This window comes from Solanum pennellii, chromosome 5, assembly GCF_001406875.1.
Source record: "Solanum pennellii chromosome 5, SPENNV200".
Classification (NCBI taxonomy): Eukaryota; Viridiplantae; Streptophyta; class Magnoliopsida; order Solanales; family Solanaceae; genus Solanum; species Solanum pennellii.
This window is the reverse complement of record NC_028641.1, coordinates 4763267-4783024: the sequence shown is the minus strand read 5'-3', so window position 1 is coordinate 4783024 and position 19758 is coordinate 4763267. Positions and strand designations below refer to the sequence as shown.

General features: G+C 34.1%; 3 protein-coding genes across 6 annotated transcripts; 2 read left to right on the top strand and 1 right to left on the bottom strand.

The window, feature by feature from the left end:
* Window positions 1-389: 389 nt before the first annotated feature.
* LOC107020579 (proline-rich receptor-like protein kinase PERK9) lies at window positions 390-7539 on the top strand. Of its 4 annotated transcripts, none has more exons than XM_015221003.2 (9): window positions 390-533; window positions 3325-4676; window positions 4812-5222; window positions 5311-5397; window positions 5656-5726; window positions 5806-5882; window positions 5984-6131; window positions 6820-6981; window positions 7079-7539. In XM_015221003.2, the coding sequence occupies exons 2-9, from the start codon at window positions 3584-3586 to the stop codon at window positions 7280-7282; spliced, it is 2253 nt and encodes a 750-aa protein (XP_015076489.1). In that variant the 5' UTR covers window positions 390-533; window positions 3325-3583; the 3' UTR covers window positions 7283-7539. The 4 variants fall into 4 exon arrangements, with proteins under 4 accessions (XP_015076489.1, XP_015076490.1, XP_015076488.1 ...); XM_015221004.2 differs by lacking the exon at window positions 390-533 and adding an exon at window positions 568-847 and having other exon boundaries at window positions 7079-7520; XM_015221005.2 differs by lacking the exon at window positions 390-533 and adding an exon at window positions 590-663 and having other exon boundaries at window positions 7079-7520.
* A 172-nt stretch (window positions 7540-7711) lies between these two features.
* On the top strand, window positions 7712-8833 carry LOC107020580. The gene has a single exon (XM_015221006.2). The coding sequence runs from the start codon at window positions 8334-8336 to the stop codon at window positions 8790-8792; it is 459 nt and encodes a 152-aa protein (XP_015076492.1). The 5' UTR covers window positions 7712-8333; the 3' UTR covers window positions 8793-8833.
* Window positions 8834-9166: 333 nt separating this feature from the next.
* LOC107020685 (putative phospholipid-transporting ATPase 9) lies at window positions 9167-16376 on the bottom strand. The gene is made up of 10 exons (XM_015221142.2): window positions 14915-16376; window positions 13349-14409; window positions 12653-13040; window positions 12467-12555; window positions 12269-12377; window positions 11623-11826; window positions 11409-11534; window positions 11193-11291; window positions 10827-11018; window positions 9167-10231 (listed from the first exon to the last, which is right to left on the bottom strand). Exons 1-10 carry the CDS (start codon window positions 15308-15310, stop codon window positions 9590-9592), a joined length of 3306 nt encoding a protein of 1101 aa, XP_015076628.1. The 5' UTR covers window positions 15311-16376; the 3' UTR covers window positions 9167-9589.
* Between the last annotated feature and the right edge of the window lie 3382 nt (window positions 16377-19758).

Below are 19758 nucleotides of genomic sequence, written 5' to 3'. Positions count from 1 at the left end.
TGAAACACAGTCGAAATGCGTTTAATTTGATCCAAACACCATATTTATTAAAAAACAGATAAATTTATTTGATATTTATGATGATATTGGTGCATACAAATCAATTCAAATGATATAGTGATAAGAAAAATATTTAAATAAAAATCTATCTAACATATGCTAATAGAAGATAACAAATATCGATGAAATAATCAGAGATAGTATACAAACAAAAACGTTTTTGATGTATTGGGGCTGCCTCTTTATGCGATAGATGCAAACGTTGCGCAATCTTAGCTTTAAAATTTATTTATTATATATTATGCATTTGATGTTGACGTTTTAGAAAGCAAAGCAAAGCAAATTAATTTAATAATCATGAAAATAATGACTTTTATGACAGTATAGAAAAAAAACATCATAATCTTTATATAATATATGTAACAAATATATGCATTTGTCTTCTCAATTTTTTACTTTTTTTTTTTTAAAAAAAGTTCATAGCTTTCACTGTTGGTGCACTAGAAAGATTGGATTTTGCAGACCCCATATAAGTATAAGCTTTGTTTCTTATTTTGGTTTTTTTGTTTTAAAGATTGATTCTTGATTCTTATATTTGATCATTTGCTAATTACATGGAAAAAGATTGAATTTTTAACAATCTTTGGTTTATCTGATTGGCTGGTATCTTCATAAATTATAATTAGATTTATGGGGTTTTGGTTCGAAAGATTGAATTCTTAGATGTGAATGATAACATTGGGATTTTGGGCTTTTTCTTGGTTCTTTTCTTGATTTGGGTATCTGGGGGTTTTGTGATTTTTTTTATCTATGAGGTGATCTTAGGATTCTACATTTGGTGATTTGGGTATGTTTCTGTTTCTGCTATGAGGGTTATCAGTGATTTCAGTTTCTTGATTTGATTATCATATGGACTTGGGAATGTGTGTAATGGAGTTATGCTAATTTGGCTTCTTTTTTCCCTCAGTTTTTGGTGAATTCTGTATGAGTGACAAAGATTGAATCTTTTTGTTTGTTTTGTTGTCCAACAAGTTTACTGAGTTTAATTTGTGGAAAGCTTGATCTTTTGTGTGTGTGTGTGTGTGTGTTTTCTTTCTGAAATTACTTGTTGTTTAGCTTGGAGAGGTAGTTAATTGCTTTATCTTGCTTTGGAGTGAATTGGTTTACGGATTTTGATCTTCAGGGATACTGATTTTTTTAACATAGGAAGAAGCAATTCATTGCATTTTGGATTACTTTTTTAGTTTTTAGTTTTTAGTTTATAGTGGTTGGTGATTTCTCAATGAATTTCTAGAAAGATCGAATCTTTGTGTTGTTTTGTTGTTCGATGAGTTTTTACTGAGTTGAATTTGTGGAAAGCTTGATCTTTTCTGGTTGTTTTTCTGAATTTCCTAGGTGTTTAGCTTGGAGAGGTAGTGAATTGTTGTTTCACTCTTGTGAGTGAATTGATTTTGCATTTTGATCTTCCAGGATACTAATTTTAACATAGGAAGAAGCAATTCATTGCATTTTGGTTACTTTTTTGTTTTTTACTTTATACTGGTTGGTTGGTGAATTCTGAATGAGTTTCTGGACAGATTGAACCTTTTTGAAGTTTTCTTATTTGACGAGTTTTTACTGAGTTGAATTTGTGGAAAGCTTGAATCTTTCGTTGTTTTTGTTCTTTTCTGAAATTCCTAAGTGTTTAGCTTGGAGAAATAGTGAATTGGTTTACGGATTTTGATCTTCGGGAATACTGCTTTTAACATAGGAAGAAGCAATTCATTACAGTTTAGATTACTTTTTCATTTTTTACTTTATAGTGGTTGGTGAATTCTGAATGAGTTTCTTGATAGACTGAACCTTTTTGTCGACGAGTTTTTTCTGAGTTGAATTTGTGGAAGCTTGAATCTTTTGTTGTTGTTTTTGTAATTCCTAAGTGTTTAGCTTGGAGAGGTAGTGAATTGCTTTTTCTCTCTTGGGAGTGAATTTGGTTTACGGAATTTTGATCTTCCAGGATACTGGTTTGAACATAGGAAGAGGCAATTCATTGCATTTTTTATTACTTTTTCGTTTTTTACTTTATAGTGCTTGGTGAATTCTGAATGAGTTTCTTGAAATATTGGACCTTTTTGTTGTTTTGTTATTCGACGAGTTTTTACTGAGTTGAATTTGTGGAAACCTTGAATCTTTTGTTGTTGTTTTTCTGAAATTCCTAAGTGTTTAGCTTGGAAAGGTAGTGAATTGCTTTATCTTACTTGGGAGTGAATTGTTTTATGGATTTTGATCTTCGGGATACTGATTTTAACATAGGAAGAAACATTTCATTGCATTTTGGAGTGATTTATCGTGTTTTACTTTATAGTTGTTGGTGAACTCTGAATGAGTTTCTTGAAGATTGAACCTTTTTGTTGTTTCGTTGTTCATTCAGCTTACTGAGTTGAATTTGTGGAAAGCTTGAATCTTTTGTTGTTGTTTTTTTCCTGAAATTCCTAGGTGTTTAGCTTGGAGGTAGTGAATTGTTTTATCTTACTTGGGAGTGAATTGCTTTATCTTACTTGTGAGTGAATTGGTTTACGGATTTTGATCATCGGGAATACTGATTTTAACATAGGAAGAAGCAATTCATTGCATTTTGGATTACTTTTTCGTATTTTACGCTGTAGTGATTTTGGTGAACTCTGAATGAGTTTCTTGAAAGATTGAACCTTTTTGTTGTTTCGTTATTTGATGAGTTTTACTGAGTTGAATTTGTGGAAAGATTGAATTTCTTTGTTGTTGCTTTTTCCTGAAATCTCTAGGTGTTTAGCTTGGAGAGGTAGTGAATTGCTTTATCTCACTTGGGAGTGAATTGTTTACGACTTTGATCTTCCGGGATACTAATTTTAACATAGGAAGAAGCAATTCGTTGTATTTTGGATTACTTTTTCTTTTTAACTTATAGCGGTTGGTGAATTCTGAATGGGTTTCTTGAAAGATTGAATCTTTTTGTTGTTCTATTATTCAACAAGTTTACCAAATTGAAGTTGTGGAAAGCTTGAATCTTGTGTTATTATTTTTTCTGATATCCGTTGGTGTTTAGCTTGGAGAGGAACTAAAGTGCTTTATCTTACTTGGGAATGAATTGTCTATGGATTTTAATCTTCCAGGATACTGATTTTAACACAGGAAGAAGCAATACATTGCATTTTGGATACCTTTTTCTTTTTTATTTTACAGTAATTGGTGAATTCTGAATGATTTTCTTGAAAGATTGAATCTTTTCTCGTTTCGTTGTTCGACGAGTTTACTGAGTTGGATTTGCGGAAAGCTTGAATCTTTGTTGTTTTTGACTGAAATTGCTAGGTGTTTAGCTTGGAAAGAAAGTGGTTGCTTTTCATCTCACTTGGGAGCGAATTGGTTTACGAATTCTGATCTTCTGGGGTACCAATTTTAGCAATTTATTGGATGTTTGTGGTACCTCTTTTGGGGAAATTCAGTTAGAGCAAGTTGTGCCCTCCGTTGGGTAGAATTCTTGAAATACTGCTAAATTTGATTGGTGTTTGGAGAGTTTGACAGTATCGAAGAAATGGTGTAAATTTAGCAAGTTTTTGGTGGTGGTGAAATGTCAGTAGTAGTTTCTCCACCTCCAAGTCTTGCACCATTTCCTGTCCCACCAATTGTCTTGAGTCCACCTCCTCAGCTTTCTTCTCCGCCCCCTGCATCTCAGCCTAATGCGACAGCACCACCCGTGTCTTCTCTTCCTCCAACATTACCCCCACAATCTTCTCCTCCCCCGGCCTTACCAACACTACCACAATCACCTACTCCAAGTAACGTGACATCGCCGCCTCCTAGTAACGTGACATCGCCTCCTCCAATGGCTTCCCCACCCACAGAATCCGCTCCTCCAACAGTTAGTCCTCCACCTATCCCACCTGCTAGTTCACCGCCACCTGTATCTTCTCCTCCTCCTTCCAGTTCACCACCACCTCAATCTTCTCCTCCCCCTGCTAGTGCTCCTCCACCTACATCTAGCCCACCAGTTAGTTCATCACCACCTCCAGAAGTTGAGCCTCCACCTGTCTCACCTCCCCCACAACCAACTGTTCCTACAAGTTCACCTCCACCGCCTCCAAAAGAAGATCCTCCTCCTACCTCACCTCCACCACAACCAACCACTCCTCCAAGTTCACCTTCACCACCTCCCAAAGTTGATTCTCCACCTTTTTCACCTCCGCCGCCTGCACAGAATCCGGATCCTACTGCACCACCACAATCTCCTGAACCTCCGAAAGGTTCACCACCCGTGAATTCACCTCCATCACCAGCGTCTGTGCCACCAAGAGGTTCACCTCCTACCCCAGCCTCTGACCCTCCTGCAAATACACCTCCATTGCCAGCGCTTACGCCACCACAAGGTTCACCTCCTACACCATCCTTGGAACCTCCTAAAAATACACCTCCTTCACCATCAGTTCCTTCTGGTGGAAACACTACCGATAGGCCCAGTGACAATGCAGCAGGTAGCGCAAACAGTTCCAGTAGTAGCGGCATAGGAACTGGAGGTACAGTTGCAATTGGCGTCATTGTTGCTGTTTTATTGCTTAGTATTGTTGGATTAGTGGGTTGGTGCTTATGGAAACGAAAGAAAAAGGCTTTTCGTCCCAGTGGCGGGAATGTCATGCCAACCCCTTCGGGCTCCACCCCAAATTCTGGTAACTTTTCAGAAACTAGTATATTATTCATTAGCATGTCAGTATATGTATCAGATCTTTTTGAAGCAACATCAATGTAATATTTGTGGTTCATAAATTTAATGCAATCTGAGAAGATGCTCAAATTGTGTACAGATTCCGTCTTATTGAAGATACAGGAATCAACACCTGATACCAGAAATGGAACTGGAAACAAATTCCTAAATTCTCCTGGAGGATCTGGTGGATTTGGAAATCCAAAGATATGGTTTACCTATGAAGAACTAGTTAAGGCTACTGGTGACTTCTCGGCTGAGAATTTGTTGGGAGCAGGTGGATTTGGTTCTGTATACAAAGGATGTCTACCAGATGGGAGGGATGTAGCAGTAAAGCAACTAGATATTGGTGGGCGCCAGGGGGACCGGGAGTTCAGAGCTGAAGTTGAAATCATTAGTCGAGTACACCATCGCCATTTGGTTTCCCTTGTAGGTTATTGCATTTCTGAAAATAGAAGATTGCTTGTTTATGAATATGTCCCAAATAACACCCTTTACTTCCATCTTCATGGTAAATACAAATCTTTTTTTTTTTTAAATAAGAACTCATTGTTGGCATTTTGTCATTAAAACTAGATGTTGATACTTGCAATTTACAGCCGAAGGAAGGCCTGTTATGGATTGGACAACACGTGTTAAGATTGCTGTTGGTGCAGCTCGTGGAATAGCTTATCTGCATGAAGATTGTAACTTTCTTCACTTCTTTAATTCTTATAGTTATGATTGATTATCTGCACTTTGTTTCTTATCTGGGTGAATAAAATATGACTAAAGAACTGCAAAAATTGCACCATCAGATAATATGTACCTGATTATCACTCTTCGAATTAGAGAATTGCCTATAATACCAACATGGGACACTTATTCTAATTATCACTCTTGAACTCTAGATTGCATAATAAACACTCTTCTTTGGTTTCACTCATCTTTCCTGGTGATGACAGGCAATCCTCGTATTATCCACAGAGACATCAAGTCATCAAACATTCTTTTAGATATTAACTTTGAGGCTCGGGTATGTCGACATCCTCAAACTCCATTAGTGGCATTCTTTGATTCGCAAACTGACTTATAATTCTATTTATTTTTCACAGGTTTCTGATTTTGGATTAGCTAAATTAGCTCAGGATGCAAAAACTCATGTTACAACACGTGTTGTGGGAACATTTGGGTATGTTCCATGACCAACTTGAACACAAAGTGGAATATAGGAGACAATGCATTATATTCCTCCTCTTTATGTGTCTATTCTAATACCTTGTGTCGTTTCAGCTACATGGCTCCTGAATATGCATCAACTGGCAAGCTGACTGAAAAATCTGATATATATTCTTTTGGGGTTGTGCTTCTGGAGCTAATTACTGGACGGAAGCCTGTTGATACATCTCAGCCTTTAGGGGACGAGAGTCTAGTTGAATGGGTATGTTTATTGTCAAACGAATCTCTTCTTTCTCCGAGTCCAAAGTGGCATGAGGTCTTTTTCATCAGCCACTCTCCACATTATGTGATAATTCTGCACTGGTTATTTCTCACTTACAAGTTTAACATATATGCATGGGCAGAGTACAAGTACTGTGTTTAGTCCATTTTTACTAGGAAAACCTCTACGTTTAATGTTACATAGGATTTGCTGATTCGTCCCGTCATTTTCCTCACTGCACAAGAACTTGGTGAAATAGGAGAAAACAAGGAAAGGATGGAGATAGATTTAATGTTGTAGGATATTAAGATATTAAGTGTTTCGACTCTATTCCGACTTATTTGTAGCTTGCATGACTGAGTGGGTGAAAGAAGTGTACTAATTGCAAAACTTTGGTGTTTCATTTTTGGGAAGTTTCTGTCTTGTAAGGGTCCATTGAGTCCATATAATAACCGTTTTCTTACATGGAAAATGATTTATTCCCTCTAATTACCTGAGCAGGAAGGCTTCTACAGAAAGTTATTTCTATTTCCATTTGGTTCCTGAGAATGTTTATTCTTTCGAGTAGAACTAAATTCTATTACTTATCATGACAACTCACATTGAATCAGCCTAACACTCTTTTGAAATCGTATCGATGTAAAACTTGGTGAGACATGCTGCAACTTGATCCTTTTTTCTCTTCCAGGCACGACCGTTGCTTTCTCATGCCCTTGAGAAAGTGGAATTTGATCAGCTTGTAGATCCACGCCTCGAGAGGAATTATGTTATCCCTGAGATGTTTCAACTGATTGAGGCAGCTGCAGCTTGTGTGCGCCACTCAGCTGCAAAGAGACCAGGGATGGGACAGGTAATTGATTCTTCATTTCACTAAAATCTTACGCCTGAAGCACCGTCAAGACTTGTCACGATGGACTTTACATTCCGATCATTCTTATTCTTTACAGATCATGAGAGCTTTTGATAACATGTCTGCGTCTGATCTAACCAATGGGATGAAAGTTGGCGAAAGTACAATATATAACTCCGCAGATCAATCTGCAGAAATAAGATTGTTTCGAAGGATGGCATTTGGTAGTCCAGATTTTAGTTCCGATTTTTTTAGTCAAGGTACACAGCATAGTGGAGAGTCGGCTGAAGATAGAGTATAGCACACAGCTAAAGGTCTTGTTAAATCAAGTGTATATTCATCTGTTCATAGATAAAAGCACCTACGTTGAGAGGTACGCGTTTGCCTCTCCGAGGTGATTTTGGTTTTGTTTTATAAGTAGCTTCCTTTTTCGCTGCTTACATATATGCCCTGGTTTTTTAGTAGCAAATTTTTCCTGTAAGTAACATGAATTCTTTTGTCCATCTCCAATATTTTTGTTCTTTCAAAGGTTTATTCCACTTCTTTGTTCTTCTCAAATGGTGGAAATATGTAGACATTGATGGGAACATGTAGTTCCCCTTCCTTTTTTGTGCATGTCATCACATTTTCTTTGGTAGCATTCACTATTTTGGAAACATTTGCTTAAAAGAAGTGTACGCTCCAGCTGAAATAGTCGAGGTGTGTCTAAGCTGGTTCGTGATAAAGAATGTAAATAGAAAGTCTTAAGTTTTAAGTTTTGCTTGTAAAGTCTTCACATCCATTGACACAAGGAATAAAGAAAAGCAAGATTGAGAAGATCTTGTCTTCCTTTGGAAGGCAAGTGCAAAAAAGTCAAAGACAGACCTAAACAATCAAGCATGTTGAGTGAACCCTCTGCGAGCTATCCATAAGAAAACAAACTATGCTTTAATCCTAAGCAAGTTGTGATCGTCTATATGAATCATCACTGTTTGTATCGCTTCATTTAAGCATGTTACAGTCCAATACATCACAAATTGACTCCTTTAACGCGATCTTTCTCCTTCATCCTAGCTTGAGACCGACAATATGAGCAAGTTCACATAGGCAAAGTTCTTCTCCTAGCCTATCCATGAACATGTGAAATACAAGTCACTAGTACAGGACAGCTTATGCTTCCTTAAACATTTTGTTTTAAGCTATCAGTGCCATTTTTCATTAGCTTTAGAGGCAATATTTAAAAATTTCAATGCTTCAAACATCAATATACTCTTCTATAAAGACAAAGCAACCTATTCCTTGACAACAAATGACTTCTATACATAGCCTTCTTCATTACCATCACCTTTTCTCTCCTTCAATCTTGCAAAAAAATGGAAGACAAAAACATGTTCGCAGCCGATTGCATCGTCATATGTTGCTGCTGTCAATGCTTGATCCTCCAAATCATCATCTTGTTCTTGCTTAACCTTCCATACAAGTTGTTAAAGAAAACAAAAGAGTGTATAAAGAAACTGAGATATCGAAGACGGAACAAGAAAACTTTTAGGGAGATAGAGATCAACAGACATGAAGATGATGAAATCTTGATAGATCATGGAGGATGTTTGAGAGTTGAACTTGAGAGTTTGTGTTGTATGGAAGAAGTTGAAAAGGTTTTAGAGGAGTTTTCTCAAAAGGGTGAATTTGCTTTTGGAAGCTTTTGGGGTGGGGATGAAGAGGATGTGATAAAGACAGATAGAATCACAACATGTATACATAAACAAACAGTTGATTATGATGTTTTTCATACTCATTTGATACAAGTTTTTGGATCTTTCAACTTGCAATGACACTATCATATGCCCTTTTATCTAAATCTCATATTTGTTAAGAGTTCTTGGGATACTTTTTGTTCTAATGGATTTAAGTTAGATACATTGATGACTAGTGTAAAAAGAATTTAAACCATCAAACGATTTAACATGTTATTGAAGGTTACTTACTATTTATTCAAGGTTACCAATCAATGTTTATTAAAGAGAAGTAACCAAACTGTGTAAATGTGAACACATATATACCTTTAAAATACACTAGTTACACATGAACACATATATACCTTTAAAATACACTAGTAAATATTGCAGGAGGTAAAAGGTTCTCTATAAAGTTTGATCGTAACAACAATTCTGACCAAAGTTGGAGTATTTTTAGATGCAAAATGTCCTTTTGAACTAGAAATGCTCATTCTTTATTGCAAAAAATAAAATAAAAATGTACACATTGGGTCTTATAACTCAAAACAAATCCACTCCTCTTTCTATTAGAAAAAGTAGCTTATCTGCTATTCTGCTTCTGGTATTCAACAACAAAAACTTTTAACAATATTACAGGATATAGAATGAAAGAATTACAAATATATTACCAGTTGGCAAAATTTACAAACTCATGAGACATCTTTGCTCATTTCAGACATGTTATCTACTATTATAGCTGAGCACCAATTGAACCTCGACGTTGTGGCTTCAATATCAGTAGTCATGTACAGGACCAGCTCGGGAAACATGTACAATGAGCAAGTTCCTGCTTGACAGTGGTTTTTTTGTAGGTCCAAAAGTTAATGTCTTTGCTGAGAATACCTATTCAGGTGTTATCTATGGCTACTATTGTGCTCTTTCTTCTCTTCGAAAGGATCTCTTCTAGCCAATGAACGAGCAGTGAAACCTACGGTTGTGGGCCTTATTGACCTCTGTCTTACCATATGGCAGAACTCTGGGTCCTCGGACCTTCCCTCGTATCTTATCCATTGAATCATCCCGTGGTACATTGGGAAGAACCGCGTTTGAATAGCATTGTATGCAAAGTATGGAATTAGAGCTGAAATGACTGTCAATATTGAGATGATCCAGTAGAATGGGGATGGGGCTAAAGCTTCCACGAAGATCTTGTATGCGGTAGTGGAAAATGTTGAAGACATGTTTCCATAAATCAGAAGGAAAATGTACCAGAGAGCAATTCCACCCCAGATGACTATATGCTGGATTAAGGTAAAATAACTGATAGCAAGAGCCATCTGGCAGTTGGCAACCCAAACAACACATGTGTACATGGTTGCTCCAACAACAGGAAATTCAGCAACTTTACCGTCTTCTTTAAAGGCTTGAGGATCTAGTGCTGTTATGCAGAAGAAGTAGATTATCACCGCGCTGCAAACGCCATTGACCATCCAGCCAATTATACGACGCCATCTGAAAAGGAGATTCTGGATACCTTCTTGGTACAGCAAAGGGAACTGCCACATAATATCAAAAAAAAATTAGAAGCTAACAAAAAGTACTTAATTCCATGTCATGTCCAAGAAGCTATAACAGATAAAAAAAATAGCTGATAATAACTAGTTTTTGGCAGTGTGAGAGGTTAGCTGTGGTAGGTTTTAGGAGAGGTAGAGGTAGGCCTGAGAAAACTAGGGGGAGGTGATTAGATATGACATGACACATCTTCAACTTACTGATGACAATGACCCTAAATAGGAAGATTTGGAGGCCGAGCGTAAGAGTAGAAGGGTAATAGATTGCCAAGCGATATGGTATATATTTGTAGTATCTTATTCTCCTAATTTTCACTATCGTTTGTTTTGTTTATCTTGCTATATCGCTTGCTACTTTGTTGCTGGTTTTTCTTTCTATCTGCTTTGATTACATTTGTTCTGAGAGGGTCTAGCGGAAAACGCCTCTCTAGACTCTACCCCAGAAAGGTAGGGGTAAGGTTTGTCTACATCCTACCTTCCCCAAACCCCACTTGTGGAATTACACCGAGTCTGTTGTTGTTACTAGTAATAAGCACATATATAGTAAGCGAAAACGAATACTGCATCAAGTATAACATACCTTAAGACACAATCTGGCAGATACATCTTGATCAAAAACTCCCAAAGCAATCACCGGGAGTGATGTGAAGAAGACATTGTAAGTTGACAGAAACCATTCATTGTATGCTGGTTGTCCAGAAAATGATGCATATCCCTCATATAAGAACAGAGTGACACCAAATACGATGTTTTTGTAGAAGAAGTAGCATATCTGCAGGGAAACAAATATAAAAGCCAGTTATTAAACCTGCTCCAATAATAATATCTTTTTGTTTTGAAACAGTTCCATAAGACGGTGGATTTATTCCTTAAACACATTTTTATCTCATCTTACAAATGATGAGACAACAAATCTAAAAGAGAAAATCAGCGGAAAATAGATTACCATAGTAGAGATCCTTCTATAACACCAATGGCCATGCACTAAAAGCAAGCGCTCCAAAAATCGGAACTGAGCAATTGCAACATCACTTGACATAACAGCCTGATGAGTAAAAACAAGAAAAAGTTATGGAAAGAACATTTAGGTGGAGGAAAAGCATACGTGAGAAAATCATCAAAGTTGCTACAAGGAGGAAAGAATAAGTATAAGCTCTTGAACCTGCATTCCTTCGACGCCACTGATTCCAACTCCGATATCAGCTTCTTGAAGCATTCCTACATCATTAGCTCCATCTCCAACTGCCAATGTAATCTTTCCAGTACCGTTTTTGACAAGTCTTGTTACCTATATTTTCCAAGAAAGAGTCAAACTAAAGCACCAGAGTAGACTATAACACATAGAGTCTGGATTGTGAAATCAATTTTCAACTTACCAGTGCCTTCTGTTTTGGTGAAGAACGACAGCATATAACAGAGGCACATTTGATTGCAAGGTCTAAAAACATATCTTTCACTTCATCATCTAGGGCATAAGTAAGAGATTTCCCATCAATGATCAAAGCAAATGCCTCTGTGCTTGAAGCAGTAAGTAGAGCCTTTCCTTCAGTAATTTGCTGTGTAACACTTCCCTTTGAAGCCTGTAATTTTAAAAAATCAAACGCAACTTCTGAATATTGAAACTTCAAAATATAAAGAATCATTTTCACATTTTTAATTATGTACCTATCACAAATGCAAATAAAGAAGGCTCTCGGCGAGATAATAGGAGGGGTTGCTCTAACTTTTCTCTTTTTCATTCTTTATGTGGTTCTTTATTGATTTAATTCATGGATATTGAATTGTTTAGAGTGAACATGCATGTTAAACTCATGGGTGCATAGAGAGAGTATAAGAGTAATGGCATCAATCATTTGCTGAAACAGTGAACTATTTTCAGCTTCAAAAAGCTCATTGTCGAGACGCAAAGGAACATAACCATAGGCTTATAAGGCATGCAGAATATTTTTGTTCCATTTCAAAATGACTCAAGCTTGCATATATGGAAATTGACGTGACACATTAAACACGAGATGTATTTACCCTGGCAATGGCATTCTTTTCTCCGGCTTTCTCTACAGCTATAATTTCAGGGCTTTCCAGTGTTATGATAATTTGCGTCATTCCTTGTCTAAGCAAACTACACGCATAACTGCAGGAGACATTTTGGTCAGAATGTGTTTGGACATGCAAAGCTTGTATCAAATAAAAACGACAAAAACTCATAATCAATTACTATACCCGATATTAATGGCTGTTTCCATCTTATCCCCGGTCAAAACCCAAATCTTTATGCCTGCTTGAGCAAGTTTGTCAATGCAATCAGGAACCTAGCATGAATAGAAACAGAAAAGTCAATACACATCCAAATGACACTTAATCAATTAACCATTCTTGGAAACAGTTCTCGGAGTTCATAAAACTTACCCCTGGTTGAAGTTTGTCCTCTACAGCAGTAGCACCAAGAAGAATCAAGTCTTTTTCTATCTTATCTGTTACTGCATCAATGATTGCTTCACGGTCTTCACTGACTGAATTCTTGGCCTCTAAAAATTTCTCATTGAAAGTTTTGTATTCTTCTTCACTGAGCTCACGATAAGCCAGTATCAAGGTCCTCAAACCTGCATCAGCATACTCATTCACATGATCCCTTGTTTCTTGTTCAAACCTTCTACCACTCTTGCCGAGTCTTTCAAACATGATACTGTCAGCACCTTTGGAGAGTAACAAGATCTTTCCGTCCTCATCCTTTACAATGACAGACATCCTTTTTCTTGTACTATTAAACTCCAAAACGTTCAAAATCTTGTATGACCTGCATAAAAAGATCTCTAAGATTACTCTTAACAAAAAAGTGCCTATGTTTATAGAACTGCGTAAAATATCGATTAAATTAAAATTGGCATTCATTGTCTTAAGTTTTCATAGAGATTAAAAATCTTTTGAAAATAAACAAGAAATGTCACTGGTACTAGGCTGCATTGTCTACCAACTGGTCTTTATGGATAATCAATAATGATGCACTTGCGCAAGAGCCAGCCAAATATAGGAGATACTAGTCTTTCAGAAAACTAAAAAATGCTGAAAACATATACTGAAGAAAAATGTTGCAAATTAACTAACCTCTCAATTCTCTTGCCAGATTCCAGATCCAATTCATGTACCGACACATTTGTCTGTGTCCTTTTAAAGAATTCAAAACCAACTTCCCTAGCAGCAATCACAAAGGCTGCTTCATCTGGAGACTCAGCTTCATAAGAAACCTTGCCTGTAACTTCATCTACTTCTGGTATGACTGTATGACAGACTGCTAACAAACGGAAGAACTTCTGTATTACATCTGAATGAGGCTCAAAAAGCCAACTCGCATTCATGATTCTTTCGTCTTCAAAATTGAAACCTTTAACGGTGGACTTCCTAGGAGTAACAACACCATCCTCACCATGATCATTACTTTTTGCCATCAGTGGAGATCCATTTCTCTTAGCCATGGCCTTTTCAACTTCTGTAATACCACGTCCATAAGCAGTACCAGCCACGGAGTTGTCTGAATTTTCAGGTTGTAGATACCACCTGTTATGTCTGTCATCTAGATCCTTTTCAGTCACAATTCCAAAGTAGACTGATCCAACAAAAGCAATTGCGAATAGAACTGCAAATAAGAAGTAAATGATTCTATCCATCTTCCTCTCAATTTTGCTTCTTTTCGAAGGGGGGTCTGTTGCATTCTGCATGACCTTTGTGTCATGACCAGTAAAGATAACAGCCCCATATATATATTCTGTGTTGCGCAATTTAGAGTCTCTGAGGAGTAATTGCTGGGGAGAAAGAGGATTCTGTTGTTCTTCGTATTCCATACTTCCAACAAAAGTATACAAATTAGCATTAGGATCTTCACATTTAACTAAAGCTTTAAAGTCTTTGAAGTTTGCATCTTCATGCAAGGATGAAGTAACCTCCAATGCCTGTTTAAGCTTCAAATTAGTCTCTCCATCAAGGTTCATGGTCTCAACATAGCAAACCGCATCATCAAAACAAGACGAAAGCAAAAGAAGGTCGGCCGGAAAGAATTGATCCTTCTCCACCTTAACAATATCACCAACTTTCAAATGTCGCCATTCAGTAAGATTAAAAACTCCATCTCCATGGTGTACTTTAACCTTCCTACTGTTCACCTCAACATCCTGAAAAGGAGAAAACAAGAAGACGGATGACAAACTGTGTGCACGCCGGGCAGGACAGTGACAAGAAGCAGAAGTAAATGTATAAACTACTTCCATCAATCTATATATAAAAAGAGAATCTGTACCATACATGAGAAAACCAGATCAAGTGGGAAAGAATGAAGCTGGTCCCAAATTACAAAAAAGATTGAAAATCAGACTAATATTAGGGAATATTACTTTCAATGCAAAATGGTAACTTTGGTATCCTGGGAGAATCTCCAAAAACTACCATGTACACTAACAGAAATTTCACATTTTAGATCAGTTGGATCTCAAGAACCCCTCAAATTATTGACAGACATAATCCAGTAACAAAATCATTATATCACTGATTTTATGCAGCCACAACAACATCAAAAACTTTCTTCAAGATAAGAAGACCATAGTTTTTAGAAAAAAAACTCTTTTTTACCAGTAAGATCTGCTTTAGTTTAAACATTTAATTGGAAAAAGAAGTGAATACCTGTTGTTTTCTACGCCAATCTTCAATACCCTCTTTAACCATAGTAGCTCCAATAACAAGTACAAGAGGAAGAATGGCACTTAAAGCAGTGTAAGGAGCCAATGGTGTAAAAGCCAAGATACCAGTAACAAGAAAGTAGAAGTTAGCTACTCTTCTAAATTGCTCAAACAAGGACTTTGGCAAGAAAGTTGCAGCAGTATATTTTGTTGTGCTGACATAATTCCCAGCATATTCCCTAATTCCAGACTCAAAACTATCTGGTTCATTGCAAAACACCACTCTGGAAAATCCAGGCCCTCCAATTTGTGAATGATCATCACTCAAAACTGATGCTTTCCCACATCTAAATGAGTAAAAATTGCTAAAATGTAGCTTCTTCCTTCTCCCTGTCCTCATTCCAATACCAGAAACCAACTACACAGTACAGGAAAAAACAAACTCCCAAAGGGATAATGCAGTTTTTTCCAAGAATCACCTTCTGAAAAATGCCCAGAAACACCAAAGATCAGAACTTTATGATAAATTACTTTCCAATAATTGAACCCCAGCTAAAGCTTCCAAAACCTCAGACACCAAAAATGAAACAACCCAAATAAACTAATCCAAGAAACTAAACTCCCAAAGAGGTAATGCAGTTTTTTTTCCCAAGAATCACCTTCTGAAAATGCCCAGAAACACCAAAGATCAGAACTTTATAATAAATAACTTCTCAAGAATTGACCCCCAACTAAAATCTCCAAACCCCCAGACACAAAGGATGAACCAACACAAAGAAATTGGGTAACTAACCCAAGTATAGCCAAAAACTAGAGGAAATAGTAGGTGGGGGTTTTCCAAGATTGACAAAAAAACTCAAAAAAACAAGTCTTGACCACAAGATTCAGCTACAAAGTTCTAATCTTTATCAACAGTTGATGCAAAATATGTCCCAGTATTCCTAAACTTCAAGCTTGAACAAATCAAAGAATCAAAGTAACATAAATTTAACGAAGAAGAGAGAGAGTATGCCAGCTACTATCTCTCTCTATATATATATAATATACAAACATATTGTACAATATACAAAAGGGTGTACAGTAGACAATAAAAAACTCAATTTGGGAGAAAATAATTAATTGTTCTAATATTTGATTTTTCTCCCATTTAGCACAAAACCTTTGAACATTGACTTGGGATCTCTCTATTTCTCTTACATTTCCTCTTTCATATACATTGACTTGACATATATTTTGATTCTACACGCGCAAATGAATTCTTGAAGAAAAAAAAAGTAAAAATTAAAACTTTTCACCTAAAAAAAAAAAGAAAATCAAAACCCCATTAAAGAAAATAGTAATTTCCCAGTAAAGTTTTCATCTTTTCAACAATTCATGCTGGGTTTAAACAAAAAAAGAATAATTTTTTCAAGAATTTAGTAAAAAAATTGTTCCTTTTTGTCTTTTGTTTGTTGGTCTTCCTCTGTGTTTTTTGGTTTAGAGAGGTTAAAGACAAAAGAAAAACAAATGAACAATTTTTTCTATCTATTTTTTTATTCTCAGATGAATAAATTTTTTTAAAAAAAAATAAGAAAATTAATATACTAACAGTAATTTTAATTTTAATTTTCATAAATTAAAAAAAAATTACAAGAGAAAAAGATAAGACAATTTACCGTATCAAAAGGCCAAAAAATATGCCAACATGTTGCTGAGAGTGCAACGTGTGACTAATAAATAGTCAAAAATGGTTAAAATAAGGGAAAAAAAGTCATTTTAATATTAATCTCTTAACATCAGCTCTTACGTAAGTTCACATGCATAAATGATATTTAATGTTTTAAAATAATAAATTAAAATATTTTTTTTTAGATAATTATGAATATTTTCTTGTTATATAAGAGACTTTAATTTATAACCTTATTGATGATTTTGTTGGAAGAAAGTCTGAAATAAAAAGAACAGATTTTGTTGGTTTTTTTAAGAAAAAAAAAAAGGTTTAACTTGTGGTGGAAAAGTAGTAAAAAAAAAAAGTCTAGATTCATAGAAGCTTCTATTTCATAAGTATTTTTTTATGGTAGTAAATTGATCTATTAAAATCTCATTTTAAATTTTTTATGGGAAAATTTTATTTTCTTCTTGTTTAACCATTAAACAGAAAATTATGAAAAGAAAAAAAACAAAAAAAATGATTTGTTTTTAAAAAATATCTTATTTTATAGAAGCTTCTATTTTTAATTAATATTTGATGGTAGTAAATTGATCTATTAAATCTCATTTTAAACTTTTTATAGGAAAAAAATAGTCTTTCTTGTTTAAAAATTAAACAGAAAATTATGAAAGAAAAAAAAACAAAAAAAATTATTTGTTTTTAAAAACTGTCTTATTTTGTAGAAGCTTCTATTTTAATTAATATGCGATGTACTATTAAATTGATCTATGTATTAGAATCTGACTTTAAGGAAAATATTTAATATTTCTTGTTTCACAAGAAAAGAGAATTAAAGGCAGAAAAAAAAAGGGAAATAATTTTATAATATTATCTGAAATTATTTTTTCCAACTAATTTTGGTGTATAGTATGGTCAAACTTCTAGAAACACTCAGAGTATTTTGTACACTCTAAATTAAAATATAGCATATGATTAGTTTGTTCAGATTTAGAAAGTATATAGTGAAAAAAAAAAATCTTGCATATGTAAAATATTTACATTTTTTGCTTCTAAATTGTAATTTAGTTTTTGTTGTCTTATTTAAAGAGAAAACAATTGTTTAAACTAGTTATTTTCTAGTTCTTCATATTGATGATATCATAATTATATATGTGGTTGATATGAATTTATTAATTGATAATCAGTCATATAAAAATATTAGAGATATATTTATAATACAGCAAATAATATTTTCTTACATATGATCTCTCTCTTTTATAGTATTATCATTCGATAAAGTGATAGAATAACTGCGTCTGACTGTGAATATATCATTACTTTCCCACTCGATTGGATTTTTGCTTATGCACTTTGAGTAGTTTGGATTCTTCTTGTGTAAGGTGTGTTACATTAAAGGTGGTAATAGACTAGCAATATTCTATACTAAGATTCTTTTTATTCTAAAATTTTAAATCTAAAATTTTGAATAAAGAACATATATAAAAATCTCGTCCATTTTAGTCTATGAATATGCGATGTACTAGTATGTAATTTCCCGTCATGGTCACAAAGTCTTTGGAGCTCAAGTTCTTTAACAAGATAATGATCAAACATATATTTAAACTATTATTTTTTTCGAATTAAACATCTCAGTTATCAATTATTTCACCTTTCTCTCTTAATTATCACTAATTATTTACATAAACTATATATTACTATTTATGTATTAAAATATATTTTAATAATGCATAGATGATAATAGCGCCGATAGAAAAAAAATGAAACAATTTGATAGTTAAAATATGGCCCTCTCTATTTTCATGGAATATTCATCTTTCAACTAGTTTGTTACATGTGTTATTACCATTTTGTCTCTTTTTTATTTCTTGATATTAACGATTTAATTGGTCAATAAGAAGGCGTATTCATTGGTTCAATTTAATACTAATCCTTAGTATATAATTAAATATTATAATATACTTATTTTTTTTTATGTTTTTATAATTTTATTTTGTGTTAAAGGCATGGAATTGTTGTAAGTTTATAACTCGTAAAAGGAATGGGTTATACATATAGGTTTTTAATTTAGTATTCTATAGATAAAAAATTGTCTAAGCATGAGTTAAGCCTTTTTTAATTAACTTTTATTTATTCTATTTTTCGAGTTAACTCTATAAATAATTATACTTTTTAACTAGCTTACACAATAGGGGTTAATCCGGTGCATATAAAGTGTTCACTCAAAGGACATAAATCGTGACAGAGATTATAGCAATTGTGAATTATCCAAAGATAAAAAAAGAGATCATGATTATATAATTTAGGATATTATTATGAAATCATCTATAATATATTTTCTTTTAAAAGACAAGATATAAAAATGATCAATAAACGCTATGGTAGGCTTCATGCCCAACCACCTCATGTCCTTCTCATGAATGCAATTATATATAGTGATGTCGAAGTTAAAATTTTCACAAAATTTTAAATACAAAAAAATTAACAGATAAATAAGTTAAGAAGTTTAAATTTTTATAATAATATACATAAAAATAATTTTATTTATATATATAAAAATATATTTTTCATTAAATTTTAAATTCCTTGCTCGCACTTAGTTTCGTCCCTGCAAGATAAAATTCGATATATAAATAAATTGATTGGACAAAATATATGATAGAAATCAACTAGCATTAATGTGGAGAATTATAATATAAACCAAAAGCCGCCTTCAACGTGAATGAAATTAAACGTGAAAATTGATCAATTGGGGCCTTTTTTGTTTGGATTTTTTTTTATATATATTTATATTTATTTTACAAAAAATTATAAAGAAATATAAAATCATCCCACTTATAACTTAAAAATGTGATGCTCCTTTTATTTTATCTTGGATAAATATCTTGTTAATTAGCTAAAAATCGATTTGGTTTAAAATATATGTCACATTAAAAAAAATTATGTCTTTCAACTTTTAATATTTATAAATTTCAAATATAAATTTTTAATCTTGAATTCACTTTACATATTTTTTTACAAGAATTTTATTGATCAGACTCTCAATATATTTCATTTTCATTCTCATCCATGTAGTTTGGCCCTATCTCTACCACCCCTACCTACTTTTTCATTGTTATCATCGATATTTTTTGTCTATATTTATTATATAGAAATATTAATAACTTTTTAAATTTGCATAACATAGACAATACACACAG

Coding starts and splice junctions, on each gene's coding strand:
- LOC107020579 (XM_015221003.2), top strand. CDS start 3,584: ATGTCAGTAGTAGTTTCTCCACCTCCAAGTCTTGCACCATTTCCTGTC. Junction 5,883..5,983: donor CGTGTTGTGGGAACATTTGG/GTATGTTCCATG, acceptor GTGTCGTTTCAG/CTACATGGCTCCTGAATATG. Junction 6,982..7,078: donor AGAGACCAGGGATGGGACAG/GTAATTGATTCT, acceptor TATTCTTTACAG/ATCATGAGAGCTTTTGATAA.
- LOC107020580 (XM_015221006.2), top strand. CDS start 8,334: ATGGAAGACAAAAACATGTTCGCAGCCGATTGCATCGTCATATGTTGC.
- LOC107020685 (XM_015221142.2), bottom strand. CDS start 15,310: ATGAGGACAGGGAGAAGGAAGAAGCTACATTTTAGCAATTTTTACTCA. Junction 12,556..12,652: donor AGGACAAACTTCAACCAGGG/GTAAGTTTTATG, acceptor TATTCATGCTAG/GTTCCTGATTGCATTGACAA. Junction 11,292..11,408: donor GTGGCGTCGAAGGAATGCAG/GTTCAAGAGCTT, acceptor TTTACTCATCAG/GCTGTTATGTCAAGTGATGT.